Genomic DNA, 16098 nt, shown 5'->3' on the forward strand with positions numbered 1-16098 from the left:
CGAAACTTGTGACAAACTGGAAGAGGCATTTTTGGAACAAAAATACTCCTTCAAATGTACAACTTAATTTTTGAAACTTTGTCCATGTTTAGCATGGGAATCCAACTCTTTAACAGTGTAAAAAACTCAGTATGCATGAAATAGCATTCCACCCCCCCCCCCCCCCCCCCTTAAATGATTGATCTGCCTCTAGGGTAGACATTTCTAGTTAAGAAGGCAAAAAAGCAATACCAGAGGAGATTTTGTGACTCTGTGGGTTGGACCAACCCTATAGAAAATATTTGTGATATGATCAAGAAAATGAAAGGAATAGACACAAACTATGTTTATCCCATGTTCATAGATGGAGAGGATATTGTGGTTACAAGTAAAGATAAAGCAGAAGTGATTGCTAAAACATTAGCTAGAGTGCATAGTTTTGATAACCTAAGTTTGGAGGAAAAGAAAGGAAGGAAAGAGAAAGTTTTAAGATATTCTAATTTAGATGAGAGTGTGAATGAGGAAGGAGGCAGTTGTTGAAGCCCTGAGACTGGAAAGAGCGGAATCCAAATCTTCAATACTTGTCTTACTTGAACTGTCAGCTGCTTTTGACATGGTTAACCACCAGATCCTACTGTCAACCCTACTGGCAAAGGGCATCTCAGGAACCGCACTAGTTGAGTCTTACCTATCAAATAGATCCTTCAAAGTATCTTGGAGAGGTGAGGTGTCCAATCACAACATCTCAGTACTGGGGTGCCTCAGGGCTCAGTTCTTGGACCACTTCTCTTCACTGTCTACATGGCATCATTTTGTCCTGTCATTCAGAAACATGGCTTTTCATACCACTGCTATGCTGATAATACTCAACTCTACCTCTCATTCCATTCTGATGATCCAATGGTAGCTATTCGCATCTCAGCTTGTCTAACAGACATTTCTTATTGGATGAAGGACCATCACCATCAACTCAACCTTGCCGAGACCGAACTGCTTGTGGTTCCAGCCAACCCATCTTTTCATCACAATTTCACCATCAAGTTGGGCACATCAACCATAACTCCTTCAAAAGCTGCCAGAAACCTTGGAGTTATGATTGATGATCAGCTTACTTTCTCAGACCACATTGCTAAAACTGTCTGGTCCTGCAGTTTTACTTTATTCAACATTAAGAAGATCAGGCCCTTTCTATCTATTCTCTTTTCTATTATTATTATATAATTATAAAAAAAGACCTCCAACACTAGCTTGCTCTATTCTTTTTCAATTTCTATTCGTTTTCGTTTTATTTATTATATTATTTAAAACCCCTTGCTATGTGTACTGCATTTAAGCTAACTGAGACTCGTTATAGCACTTATATATCATTGCTCTTTTTTTTTTATTATTGCTACCATTGTCCTCATTTGTCGCTTTGGATAAAAGCATCTGCTAAATGACTAAATGTACATGTAAATGTAAATATAAAGTAAATAAGATTGCAGATTCAGGGAGAGCTAGACATGAGGAAGTGGTGTTGTCCAGGCTGAGGATTGGGCACACCAGACTTAATGGTACCTTATTTCTGATGAAAAAGCAAGAAGTCTTGATTCATCATCAGAAATATCATCAAGATGGGCAGAAGCTTATTTCTCAAGTAGAGGCCAATTAAATTGTCTTTGAATATATAAATATTTTACAAAGAAGTGCTGGGAAGATTTTATTTATTTATTTTTCTTTTCTTTTTTTAAAGAATAAAGGTCTTTTTAAGAATAATTTAATTTTATGGAGAAAATCTAACCATTGTTCTACGCTCCAGTCCAGCAGTGGCGGTAATGCAACAAATAGTTGTCAACCGCGATTAAAAAAAAAAAAAAAAAAAAGAAGAAGAAGACCAAAACCCGGAAGTGAAGATGGCGACCGCCTACGAGAGGTTCAATCTGTAAGTTAAAACTTTTATTCGAGCGCACAGACAGATATAAACGCACACGGCGCCCGGTTTCGCTTTAATGAAGGTTGTCTCTTTTAATGGCAGCGTCTGCGGGCGCTGTCAGGAAGCGTTGTTTCCAGTCCAGGGCTGTTTTCTGTTGTGGTGGAAGTGCACTGGCTTAAGCCGTTCAGACTCTGTTTAGATTGGCGGTTTCATAAGCCAGTGAGCTGCATTTCTAGATTTAAACGCGAATCTTTATACTGCATTACGAGAACATAACTCGCCAAATGCTGTCTAGGAAGCTCACTGGGTTTTTTACGCATTGATTTGAGTTTGAACAGCAGCTGTGCTCATTTCTAGTGGACTAGGGTGTTCATTGGACTGTGCATTCGGATGCTGAAGACAGTTGAAGCATACTGATCTGTTTTTGTATGTATAAAACGAGTGGTTATATGGCATGCTTGCTGTATGATGCACAATTAATTTCTGGTTAATTGAGGAAGTGAAACTGAAGGCGAGCCACTGAGAGGGAGGTGAACCTGAGTGGAATCTCTCCAGCCCACAGCTTACATGAAGATGATTCTGAGTTATCAGACACTCAGCCACTGGAAGGAGTTACAGTGGTCTTATTTTCTATTTTCTGGTCTGGTAACAGTAGTTCTGAGAAACAAGATTTTTTTTTTTTTGCACTGACATTATTTATCATGACAGTTGAATGGAATGAATAGATAGTTTGAGATAAGTGTTGCAAATTTATTTAATAATAAACACTAAAATACAAATGAGTTGCATGCAAACCTTTGACTGTTATTACAACAGTGACTGTAACTAAAACCATTTTTTTCAAATATACATTCATACTCACAAATGAAGTAAAAAAACATAATGAATTTATAGTGCATGTATATTCAGCAAAATGATCCTCTCTAGAATTTTTATTTTTTTTCTAGCTAACTAATGCGTTTATGCAAATTGAATGGCTTTCCCAATGTTACATGCCATATTGTTTACAAGTTGTTTTCTAGATGTCTTCCTTTGGTTGCAACAGCGATTCAATGTTTACATAAGACATTTCAGTAAGTTGCACTTTTGATTTCAACATACCTGGTGTTTATTCTTATTTTGGCAGAATATTTTGGTCACTTTATTTAAATATATATATATATATATATATATATATTTTTTTTTTTTTAATCAGTGTGTCAGGAACATACATCATTTGGCCTCTTTTAATTTTAAAAATACAGTACAGTCACAAATACAGTGATGTATATATGTCTACATGTTTCACAATTTAAGTAATGTGTCTCTTTTTTGCATAAAAGTAATAATGAATTATGCTTATATCAGAATTGTCACAATGCAAATGATAATTATTATTCGTTTTTTTAATTTAATAAGAATTATTTTTGAATTTAACATTTCTTTTATTTAATGACGTGAACCAGACTTATTAATTTAGTCTTTGTGAGATTCACCACTATGCTTACTGAATGCCAAAATATAAATGATAGTTGTGACTTCTCTAATTATGTAATTTGCCTATTTTTGTTTAGAGATACAGTAAGCCCTTCAGTTTTATGAATGGAATCTTTCCCAATAAACAGAACATTGCCAATGGTACTACAGCTGACAAAAGCTTGTCTGAACTGTAATGGCATAGTTTATATTAAGCCAAACCCTTGCACCACAGTGTGTTTGCTGAGACTCTTCACCATGCACATAGTTCATGTGAATTTGTCACCACTGAAACCACAAAACTGCAGGCTAAGGTTGAACATCTGGGTTGTTTTTACTTGCATGACCTGATCAGAAGGCTCAGAGAATTAAAAAAAACGAAATGTAGTTACATATATGTGTAATGAAACCAAACTCTGAGCATTCAAGGAAATGTTGAGACCGATTTCTTAGACCTCTGCAGTCATGGGTAATGGGACAGAGGTTAGCTGTGCAAAAACTGCATGTTTTCCTATTTGCAAACTCATCCAGCGGTGCACAGAAAGTGGCAGCTCAGCATTTTGGTAAGGAAGGAAGACTCCGGCCATTAAAGTGGGACAAGCATGTGAGATGTCGTTACTGAAACTGACTCTCAAACTCCTCACATTGTGGAAACTTGCATTATGAGACAGTGTCTGTCTGTAATTTTCTCTTAGATGAGAATTAATTTCAAGCTATTATGTTTCAGACACTGTTTTTGCCTTAATGATATCATCATCACCACTTGAATGTATTGCATATACAATTCCTTTATCCAGTGCTGTTTATCACATTCACAATAATCTAAAAGGAGAAAAGGCTCAGAATAGACTCGCTGCTGTGGTTAATCAGAAAGAGTTAGGTTTATTTGTTGAAAACAAAACATTGTCTTTTTTTCTGCTTTTCCATAGGCATGCAACACCTGAGAAGTTCTACATTGAGGCCTGTGATGATGGAGCTAATGACGTGCTGGTTATTGATAGGGTGTCCACCGAGATGACCCTCTCAGGTACAGCTCAAATACAGTGTATTCCAGTTCATCTTGACTGCAAAAGGCCCTTTTTATGATTACTATATATATATATATATATATATATATATATATATATATATATATTTTTTTTTTTTAAAGAACTTAATACTTTCACTCTGCAAGGACACATTAAATTGATCAAAAGTGACAGTAAAGACATTTATAATGTTATAAAGGATTTCTATATCAGAAAGAGGGCTGTTCTTTTTAACTGTCAAAGAATCCTGAAAAAAATGCACCACAAGCATATGAAGCAGTACAAGCATTTTAAAAAAATTTATAATAACCAGAAATGTGTCTTGAGCAACAAATCTGCATATTAGAAGGATTTCTGAAGGATCATGTGACTCTGAAGACTGGAGTAATGATGCAAATGTAAGCTTTGCATCTCAGGAATAGATTACATTTTAACATACAGTAAAACAATAAATTATTCAGACATCTATAGTTCGTTTAGCTGAGTCTGGACAACAAAATAAAGTAAAGTGAAATATTATACCCATACAGTCTTCATACAGTGGACAACCAGACAAATTTATGGAAAAATGTGGAACCAAAAATGATTAAGACATTTTGCCCTGACCATGTTTTGCTTCTGTGTTATCTGACATTATCAAAATGTATTTGTTCTGACAAAGTTTAATTCTTGAGTTCTTGTAATATTTTTTTTCCTCATTTCATAAACTATAGCGAATAAACTGTGAAAACGTGTGAAATGTTGAAGGTGTCTGAATAAATGAAGGTGTCATTTTAAATTGTGTTGATATTTCACAATATTATTATTTTTGATCAAATAAATGCAGCCTTGTTGAGCCCAAGAGAAAACTATATTAAACTATATTTCAATTTATCACAATTTCAGGTTACTAAAAGTGAATAGATTAATAAAACGGCTCTGAAGGTTAAGCACCTCGTTTCTCTGCCCGTGTGAAAAAGTACGGTGAAAGATTTATAGTTTGGGCAGCAGTGATCTGACATTTATGAACAGCTACAACTTCTAATGGAGTCAGACCTTTCAGAGTATACAGGCATCGATGAAAAGTTACAGCGGCTGTTTGGACTTTCTTACAGTTCTCCGTTTTAATGGTGACTTCCTTGCAAAGGGACATTTCATCCATATTGGCAGTTTGATGTTTTCTGTTTGAGGTAGTTGCTGTGTTATAGCACAGCACAGGTCTGTTACTTCCTCTCATTGAAGCAAAGACGTATATTAAATATGCAATCTGCAAAACGGGTTACTGTGACTTGAATGGTGCATTAATGTTTTTTCCTCTTGAAGGTATTAAGGACATCCCCCCATCAGGCGTCACCAGACCTATCTGTGGAATCATGGGAACTATTCGGCTGGTGGCTGGTAGGTTCTATGTTATCACGATGTTCCGATTTTCCATAGAATTCGGAACGTTGATTGTATGACGTTTACTTTTGATTACCATGATGCATGACTTTTCTTTTTTTTTGTTGGTTCTACAGGGATGTACCTCATAGTCATCACCCGGAAAAAGAAAGTGGGCGACCTGTTTGGCCACACTGTGTGGAAAGCGCTGGAGTTTGATGTGATTTCTTATAAGAAGACCATTTTGCACCTCACAGACATTCAGGTCATTAAAGTCCCTAACCTCAACCTTCAGTTTAATGCTGATGTATGTGACACCTCGAGTAGAAAGAGGGCTATAAATGTCATTCGTTGTTTGATCAGTTGCCCAATGTGTCTCTATATCATAACCAAAGGTTTCCTGCTCTGAACTTTTAGGACTTTTTTCCTTTTACAGAAGCCTCTACATTTCTTAGAAGTGCTGTAAGAACAATGCAACAGATTCACCCCCGGCTTGTGAAATTGGGTGTACTCATACAGTACATTTTTCATTTGAGCCCACGCTCCGAGCGCAGCGATATCTCATTACAGTGTTGTAAACTTGCTGCATTATTTAGCGAGGATAAGACTTCGGCTGAAATGGCGTTGGATGCAGCCTGAGTAGAGCAGTACTGGACACGTGAAGTGTTTTCGTGCTGGAGCTGAAACAAGTACACGGGAGGCTTGACTGCAACCAACTAGATCATTAAAGTACTCCCGACATCTCTGCTCTTATCAGAAGGTTCAGTGTAAGCGTATGAGGTCTGCAGTGGATGCTTCTTGCCACACTAGCTTGGTTCCTTCCAAAGATGAATAACAAAATGCAGGTGCACTTTGCATTCCCAGCCATGTCAAACCTATTTTTCTGGCCTGGTTGAAAGTGCCAAGCGTTTACTAATCTGCTTTCCAACCTGTTCTTTTGAGAAGGTGATAATTCCTTGCATGAAATGTCTGTGTAATGTTGAATATTGTGAAATTTTCATAATGAAGTGCATGAAAATATAAGCTCCTTGAGATGAGCGAACTGCACTCTGCACAGATGACACAATCAAAGCAGTGTCGCATCCTCACTAAAGGTTATAATTTGCATTTCTTTTTAAGTGTTGCCAGTATTTAAACCATTCAGCACTCGCACGCTCTCCTAGAGTGAACCGAAATCCTGACTGGAGCATCACTATCAATAATTCTACATGATAAAAAGAGGCTTTAGAAAGATGAGCATCAGTGATCGTATCGGCAGAGACTGCTTCCTGTGATCGACGATAGACGAATCCTGATCGGGGCACCCACCCTTAGTAATAACGAATGAGTTGCACTAAAGTAAGCTTGCTGTGAGTGTTCTGTGATGCATTGGAGCAAATTAACCCGTGCTTGTTTTGAATACACTATATGCACTGGCTTCAACTACAAGACTTTCTCCAGCCCCAAATAAAATCGAAAAGGCCCCAAATAAAATAATAATTAAAACATTAACCCTAGTCTTATTTCTGTTCACATCATCTGTTGCCGCAGTCGTATTCAATGGCTGTTTCCTTCTCACAGATGCAAGACAACAAGACGTTTCTGTCTATGATCAGCAATGTGCTCAACACAGACGGTTTCTACTTCTGCACGGACTATGACCTGAGCCACACACAGCAGCGCCTGTCCAACACCAGCCCGGACTTCCAGGAGATGAGTCTGCTTGAGAGGGTGAGCAGAGCACAGTCGGGCTGAGGAGAGACAGAGATGCTTGACGTTTCAGTGGAAGAGCGCAGCAGGGTGCAGGTTGACATCAGCGTCACATACAGAAAGCTGGTCAGCGCATTGTCTAAAACTGCATCCCTCATTTATAAAATCATCTCATTGTAAGCTAGATTTGCACAGCTCTTGTTTTACAAGCACACCTGCTGACGTGGGCACACGCTGTGTTTTTATGTTTTCAAAGAAGGAGTTTGTGTTCTTCATTTGTGTCTGGCTTTTGACACAGTTTTTAATTTTGCAGTCGTCTATCCTTGTATTCAAACCTCTTGAGTACATCTGGTATGACTGTTCATGTATTAGACCCTTCAAAACAACAATAACTTCTAAGAGGATTCCCGTACATTGATCGTCTATCATTTCTCCACACAGGCAGACCAGAGATTCATGTGGAATGGAAACCTTTTAAGAGAAATAATCGCACAACCTGAGGTATACAAAATATACTTAATTCATAAAACATGAAACAAATCGCACATAATAATTCACAGGTTCCCCTTTTCAGCTCCACAAATTTGCCTTTCCTGTCATCCACGGATGTATCCTTTGAGAAATGTAATGTTGTTGTAATAGTTAAGTCGCTCACTTTATTTTGCCTTGATTGTACAGAAGAAGCAAATTATGAAGTAACTGGTCACAATTAGTATTGTCTTTAATCTAATTATACATTTGTGCTGTTAATTGTTTAAGGTGACATTGAAGAAATAAGTAATAGTTGGCAAATGTGTGTGATTATTGCTGCTTAACCCACTGCTTCAGTTATTGTGATGAAGCCGTGCTGCATCAATGGGAAGGTGTTTGAGTGGATCCTCATCTCTAGACGGAGCTGTTTCAGAGCTGGAGTCCGATATTATGTCAGAGGTGAGATTCAAACGTATATACATATTCACACAGTGGTCTTTGCTGCAGATATTACAGTTTTCCCCTCCGCCTCAGGCATTGACTCTGAAGGACATGCTGCTAACTTTGTTGAGACAGAACAGATAGTCCAGTACAATAATTCCCAGGCCTCCTTTGTGCAGGTTGGTGGAAACTACTGTTGGCCTCTATTATAAGAATGTTTGTTTCTGACCTCCCAGAATTCATCTCAGAGGTTAAATTTGTGCTCTTTCACTCCTCTTACACAGACTCGAGGCTCCATGCCTTTTTTCTGGTCTCAAAGACCTAATCTGAGGTACAAGCCCAAGCCTCAGATAAGCACCGACACCAATCACGTAAGACCACTTATCTCTGCCATAGCAACTTTTTTTGGTTTCAGTTATTCGAGGTTGAGAAACGTCTGTCTGTCTCTCTGTCTGTGTCTGTCTGTCTGTCTCTGTCTGTCTCTGACTGTCTATCTCTGTCTGTCTGTCTGTCTATCTATCTATCTATCTATCTATCTATCTATCTGTCTGTGTGTGTGTGTGTGTCTGTCTGTCTGTCTGTCTGTCTGTCTGTGTGTGTCTCTGTCTCTCTGTTTGTCTGTCTGTCTTTCTCTCTGTCTGTGTCTGTCTGTCTCTGACTGTCTGTCTGTCTGTGTGTGTCTCTGTCTCTCTGTCTGTCTGTGTGTGTGTGTGTCTCTGTCTGTCTGTCTGACTGTCTGTCTCTCTGTCTGTCCGTCTGTCTGTGTCTGTCTTGTCTGTCTTGTCTGACTGTCTCTCTCTCTCTCTCTGTCTGTCTGTCTTTATTTATCCATCTATCCATCCATCCATCCATCCATCCATCCATCCATCCATCCATCCATCCATCCATCCATCCATCCATCCATCCATCCATCCATCCATCCATCCATCTATCTATCTATCTATCTATCTATCTATCTATCCTTGCAGATGGATGGATTCAGGAGGCATTTTGAGTCGCAGGTTCTTATTTATGGCAAACAAGTGGTTCTAAATTTGGTGAGTAAACTTTCAATCCACTTGTGTAAGAAATTGTAGTCGATTGTAATTGGTCACATCAGTTCAAATAATTGCTTTATCTGCAGGTGAATCAGAAAGGATCTGAACTGCCCCTTGAACAGGCCTTCGCCAAAATGGTCAACGGCATGGAGAACGGACTCATCAAGTATTTCAGCAGTTTCTTTTAATGCCTACAAATGCATTTTTAGTGGTGTTTGTTTGCTTGGGCAACTACTATTGCTCATACTAGGAATATACTTTGAACCAACCCTTAAGACTCAGTATTGAAGTGTGTCACATAACTCATCCTACACCGTTTGTGCAACAGACATAATTAATGCCTCAAACAATGCAGCTTGTTGAAGAGTGTGCTTATCAAAGTGATCAGATTTCAGACGTGTGGGCTTTATTTTCACTTAATTGATCTAAAAAGTAAAATCAGTAATATTGTGAAATACCACAATTTAAAATAACTTTTTTCTAGTTGAATAATATTTTAAATTGTCATTTATTCCTGCTTAATTCCTTCAGAAATCATTCTAATATGCTTATTTGTGGCTCCAAAAAACTCATTCATTTACATGTTTATTTACATTACATAACATTATAATTATCAATCAACATTGAAAACACTTGTGTTTCTATCTGCTACGCTTGCATCTCTTTTAAGGTACATAGCCTTTGACTTTCACAAAGAATGCAGTAAGATGAGATGGCATCGCCTCCAGATTCTCGTTGATGCCGTTTCTGACATGCAAGAGGAGTTTGGGTTCGTATTCATTTCTGTACCATTCTATAGAAAAGACTGTGGTCTGTGATGCTGTCACTGATTCGCTTTGATCTGGTTCCTGAACGCTGATTCTGTAGGTACTTCATGGTGAGCTCAGACGGGAAGGTGACGTCCGAGCAGTCTGGAACCTTCCGCAGTAACTGTATGGACTGTCTGGACCGCACCAACGTCATTCAGAGCCTGCTGGCCAGACGCTCCCTACAGAGCCAGCTACAGGTGACGCCACATCACAAATAGCATATCTGACGCATATTAACTAGATGTGATGCAATTGAGGACACTTACGCACTCGAGAAAGCTGACTGTCTGTAATTTTGTGGCTTTGTGCTGGGTTTTTCAGTCAGTTAGTGCCACTTACTTGAAACTTGTTGCATCACGTCTGTTAAGGAAGTGTAAAAATGCTTTGTGCAGATGTTTAAAAATAAATGTGGTTAAATATCGATTTGACATCACCTTGAGCTGTATGTCGTTTCAGAGGATGGGGGTCCTCCACGTAGGCCAGAAAATTGAAGAGCAGGCTGATTTTGAGAAGATTTATAAAAACGGTGTGTTCATATCACTAGAAACTGTAAATAAATAACTGTTAATAAAACAAGAAACCTCATTATTTTCTTTTTTTTCTCTCAGCGTGGGCAGACAATGCCAATGCTTGTGCTAAACAGTACGCAGGAACCGGAGCATTGAAAACCGACTTCACCAGGTATTCATCTCAGACTCCTTTCAGAATAACCACAGTTGTGTTCGTCCACCGTTGTAACCTTCACCTTTGACCTCAGAACCGGGAAGAGGACACACTGGGGCTTGGTAATGGACGGCTGGAACTCAATGATCCGTTACTACAAGAACAATTTCTCAGACGGGTTTAGACAAGTGCGTGTTAATTCTTTGTCGTATGTCTTTCAGTCAGACTCGGTTTGCTGTGGTGAGTTTTAAGTAGTTGACTTTGCCCACAGGACTCCATCGATCTCTTCCTTGGAAACTATACAGTGGATGAAACCGAAAGCTTGACACCTCTGCATGTGCAGAAGGACTACAAGTTCCTCTTGGTCAGTGATTTTCCCATTCTTCCTGTAGTGAGAGAGAATTCAAATTAAAACTGTGATGAATAAAAAAAAAGAGCTGCTTCATGCAGTCCTCACATTTGTAATTCAACACCACCAGCTGCTGGTCATTCCCTGCTTATTTTATATTCATGTGTGTCTGTAATACTTCTGCAGCTTCCTGTTATTATGGTGGTGGCCTTCTCCATGTGCATCATCTGTCTCCTAATGGCAGGTAAGGTCTGGCATTATAACACAGTGTGAAATAAAGCAATAGAGTCAATGTCATGACACGTTTTTGTCCAAATCTATAGACCTTAGTCGGGTGAGATGCCATATTGAGTTTAACGCAGATGGAAACCAGGCTGTGAGGGATAGACTTACACTGCTTCATCAAAGTCATGTGATGCTACTGAGAAAGTCATGTGGTGCAAACACCACGTTAAAAACATGCAAGAAATAAAAAAGCTATAATTATATAATTCAGAGCCCTGCAGATTCTTAAAATATTAGACAAAATTTATTAATGCAAGGTTAGTTCAGGTTTTCAAATGTCATATGGTGCAACTCCCCAAAAACTTTATTTCTGAATTAATAAGATTTGTTTAAAAAAAAGAAAGAAAATCTTAATACATATATATATATATATATATATATATATATATATATATATTTAATAATATCACTTAATATTACACCACATAGCACATTAGTTATTACAATTATTGTTATTTTTTTAATCCACTTGGAGCCAATATGAATACATCAAGACATGTTTTAAACAAGATTAGTAAAATATTTTTCCTTTACGTTATTGTGGACACCTTTATATACCCCAAGATAGACGATGATTTTAATTACTGTTGCTCCTTTAGAAAATGTACACTGTATATTTAGTTTGTGAATAATGATGGATCTGGTACTCTCTGTCAGGGGACACTTGGACCGAGACGCTGGCGTACTTGTTATTCTGGGGCATGGCCAGTGCTCTTACGGCCGCTGTCATCGTGGTCAACGGACGGGAGTTTGTAGACGCACCGAAACTGGTCCAAAAAGAGAAGATGGACTGAATATCGAGACCTCCTTCCTTCAGCTCTCTCGGTTTCCTCTTTATTTCCCTCCAATACTCTCCACACTGTCCTTAAACTCCTTCAGCAGAGCAAATCTCCTGTTTCCTGCACCTATAGATGGAGCCTCTTTGTGTTATCATATAATTTCACATCAGTTACTGTCTGCACTACAAATTACCTTTGAATCATGGGACAAACTTCATGAAATTTCCTTAACAATAGTACTTGCATCAGTTTAGAATTACGCATGGGTTTCACAACATCTCCAGCTTGTAAGTGCATGTGGACATTGCATCGTACTTCAAAGGTTTCTGTGTTGTTACTGTCCGGCGATCGATTTAAATTGACCCATTGTGAAATTGGAGCTATTGTTGTGTCTCTAGAGCTCCTGCTTTATGATATTGGACACCAGACGTGTGTCCATGTCCCGGTCTATGGGTTGACAGATCAATGAAGGTCTATTGTATTTAGATTGTTACACAAGGGAACATTACATGAGGCATTGGTGGCTCAGTCCTGGGTTATTACCATATCTGTCCCAAAATCAGCCTTACGTTTTATTTTCAGTTGTTCTTTGCAGTGACAGTTTGGGTTTTAATATCTTTTTTTTTCTGCCAGTATATTTATGGGTTTGTGTCTCTCATAAATGATAAAATTAGACAGCTGTGGGACGCACTGGGGGAAAGAGGTATTAAGCACTTTCTTTATGAGTTTACTCAAACATGTGAACAGCACTTTCCAGTGTAACTTCTGAATGTCTCTTCGAGGACCAATGAACACTAACAGATATGGCACACATAAAGTCGCTCTTTGACTTCACTTCTCTTCAGCGTTACCAATTCAGTGGCAGTTTATTAGAAGGAAATAGATTTCTATCAGAATACCTGTTGAATTTCATCACACTTTTAATTGAATTCACTTAAACTATACTGACAGTTCAGAAGGCATGCGCTTTTAACTCAATTATTTAGAAAGTGTCTTTCATGAACCTCATATTGCAGAAAAAATGTCAGTTTTATTTATGTTCACTTGCATGATGGTGCATTTCAAAATGCCTTACCTTTAACCCAACCATTTCTTTTCATTTTGACAAATTTAGACTCATTTAGCAGGGTGTTTTTTTGGGGATTAGGACTGCACACTGATAAATGAATTGCTTACAGGTCACGTCTTCCTTTTAAACTCAATACAGCCTTTACAAATGAATGCTCATCGGTTTGTTTTAATGGTGACAAAGAATGTAGATTTCGATACCTTTATATGTGTGTTTTGATGTCATCTGCAAATGATAATGCAAGTTAGAGAGTCATATTGGACACGTCTCAACAGGGGATTGCAAATGACAGTTTCCTCATATTCATATGGGTATCGTATTTCAGAGATATTTTTGTGTGCAAGAGTCAAGATTAAAATAGCTGGATGGAAACACAACATTGATAACTAAATCCTATGTGTTTGATGTTTACCTGTATAAATCTGATGTGTAAACTGTACATTGGAAAGAAATTAGAATATATATACATATATATGAGTGTGTCTTTGTAATCATGTACTGTACTATACAGTGTAGTTTACAACAACATAGATTTAGCACTTTCTGGTTGAGTTATTGATCAATCAAAGTGATGTTACTGATCACATTCTTCCATGAATATGGCTTTCATTACTAGATTATAAACCGTTCGATCATTGTATTTCCAGGGGTTTGTGTTAAATGACATATTATCAATATTAATTGTGTTTTTGGAATTGATCCTGATCCTGTATTCAGTATTTGCCCATGATTTCAAGGGAATGGTTTGTGAGACATCAGTTGTCTTTAGTAGTCTTATCAGTCTCAAACATCTACAGTTCTAATGAAAACCACACTAGGCTAATTTAGGTTTTTGAACATAGAGGTGTCATCTCATCCCTTTTAAAAGACTTCTCAACCACTGTATCTAATGGTTTCTTGATGAAATCGTGTTTAATAAATTCTATCAATAAAATGCAACTTGTCCAGCTTTTTACTGACACACAGGCTATTAGCGGGGCTGAAACACAAACAGGCAAAATTAGATCTGCATTAGAGTGCATGAGATAAGTCTTGTGGTTTAAATGATTCTATGGTTTAGATGCATTGATCAGCCACAACATTAAAACAGCTGACAGCTCTGACAAGGACCAAAATGCATTGGCTGGACGAATGACTCAGAGGGCCTCCAAAATAGCAAGTATTGTGGGGTGTTACTGGTATGCGACGGTTATTTACCAAAAGTGTAAAGAAAGACAACATGTGAACCAACATCAAATGGTCATGAATGCCCATGATGATCCAGTCCATCACCTGAAGTAGTACAATGGCCATACAAGTGTCAGAACTGGACCTTGGAGGATCTTTATTCATGTTTACCTTTAGATCTGGTGGGAGGCCGGGTGCATGTGTGTTGTATACATGGGAAAGTGCTTGCAGCAGGATGCACTATGGGAAGAAGGCGGACCGATGGAGGCAGTGTTGTGCTCTGGCCAATGTTCTCCTGAAAAACCTTGGGTTCTGGCATTCATGTGGATGTTATTTTGACACGTGGCTCTACCTAAAGATTGTTGCAGATTGTCTTGGTGGCAGAAGCCACAGGACACATGAACATTTGTGGAGTCCATGCCTCAATGCAGCAGAGCTGTTTTGGCAACACGGGGGTTTAATGTTGTGGTTGATCAGTGTATGTCCAGTCTTCAATCAGCCAGTATAGCACCATCCACGTAACAAAAACTGATATTAACTATGATTTTAACATTCCTTCCTAAGGAAATACAACAACAGAAGTATATTAGATCAATTATATTATAGTGGGCCTGGGCCATTTTGCTTCCTATCACGAGGTTCAGATTTGATCTCTTTTTAAATTATTGTCAACCATAAAAACACTAGGAAATGTATGTTAACGCAAGAGTCAGTGTTTGAGTTGGGACTTTGGCTCTTATGGTTGGCTCATGTTATATACATTTCGCTATGTTGTATATTGCAAATTATTTACTTTTTGGAGAACCATTCTGAGTTCACAGCGCCTCCACGTGGTTACCTGCTGGATACGTCATTTTCAGGGCGTTGAAGACATTACCTGAAGTTTTTCAGCACTATCAAGTTTAAAGAGTGGTAAATCTTCAACCAGACAAGACATTTTATCAGACATTTTACAAAGTTTTTCTTCAGAATAAAAACAAAAACAAATATTTATTTTGTATGGATACCTGCATGGAAAAGACCAATTGAAAAGATGAAATAATTAAGTTTAAGTATGTAATTTTCCACTGTAAGCACAGAATTGAAATGAAAGGTACAGTATGGGACAAACTAGCTAGCTGGCTAACATGCACAAATAAAATACAAAATGTAGCCTTTATTTTGTTGCTTTTGTTGTCTCTTAGACTACTTTAGGCATTTCATATTGCTCACATTTCACTTTACTGTACTTGTCACTGTGCATAGTTGTGTATCAGATACACTCATAAAATACCTATATACAAGACGCTTCAACATCTCCGTTTATTTATTATCACAATTGATTTACTACTTATCAGTATTTACAGTCATGGCCAAAAATATCAGCCCCCTTGGCTGAATATGATCAAAGAAGACAGTGAAAATGAATCTGCATTATTAATCCTTTTGATCTTTTATTTTTAATAAAAAGACAAAAAGCTAACCTTTCATTGTATAATAAAAATAAAAAATGTGGGGAAATATAGTTTTGAAATAAATGTTTTCTCAATACTCGTTGGACACAATTATTGGCACCCCTAGAAATTCTTATCAGTAAAATATCTCTGACTGGGACTTCAAATGGCTC

General features: G+C 37.9%; 1 protein-coding gene across 1 annotated transcript; it reads left to right on the top strand.

Annotated features, from left to right (window-relative positions):
• Positions 1-1845: 1845 nt before the first annotated feature.
• On the top strand, positions 1846-14264 carry LOC113090772 (phosphatidylinositide phosphatase SAC1-B). The gene is made up of 20 exons (XM_026256358.1): positions 1846-1900; positions 4276-4373; positions 5677-5751; positions 5871-5998; positions 7294-7443; positions 7864-7923; positions 7997-8030; positions 8251-8352; positions 8428-8513; positions 8619-8705; positions 9303-9371; positions 9458-9537; positions 10042-10140; positions 10239-10377; positions 10637-10706; positions 10789-10861; positions 10938-11031; positions 11115-11207; positions 11379-11436; positions 12135-14264. The coding sequence occupies exons 1-20, from the start codon at positions 1872-1874 to the stop codon at positions 12269-12271; spliced, it is 1761 nt and encodes a 586-aa protein (XP_026112143.1). The 5' UTR covers positions 1846-1871; the 3' UTR covers positions 12272-14264.
• Positions 14265-16098: the final 1834 nt, after the last annotated feature.

The sequence above is a fragment of the Carassius auratus genome, unplaced genomic scaffold (assembly GCF_003368295.1).
Source record: "Carassius auratus strain Wakin unplaced genomic scaffold, ASM336829v1 scaf_tig00214021, whole genome shotgun sequence".
In the NCBI taxonomy this organism is placed as follows: Eukaryota; Metazoa; Chordata; class Actinopteri; order Cypriniformes; family Cyprinidae; genus Carassius; species Carassius auratus.

What these genes read in the sequence shown, in the direction of transcription:
- LOC113090772 (XM_026256358.1), top strand. Translation starts at nt 1,872, where the DNA reads ATGGCGACCGCCTACGAGAGGTTCAATCT. An exon ending in TTGAAAACCGACTTCACCAG is followed by an intron (nt 10,862 to 10,937) that starts GTATTCATCTCA and finishes CTTTGACCTCAG; the next exon opens with AACCGGGAAGAGGACACACT. An exon ending in AGGACTACAAGTTCCTCTTG is followed by an intron (nt 11,208 to 11,378) that starts GTCAGTGATTTT and finishes ATACTTCTGCAG; the next exon opens with CTTCCTGTTATTATGGTGGT.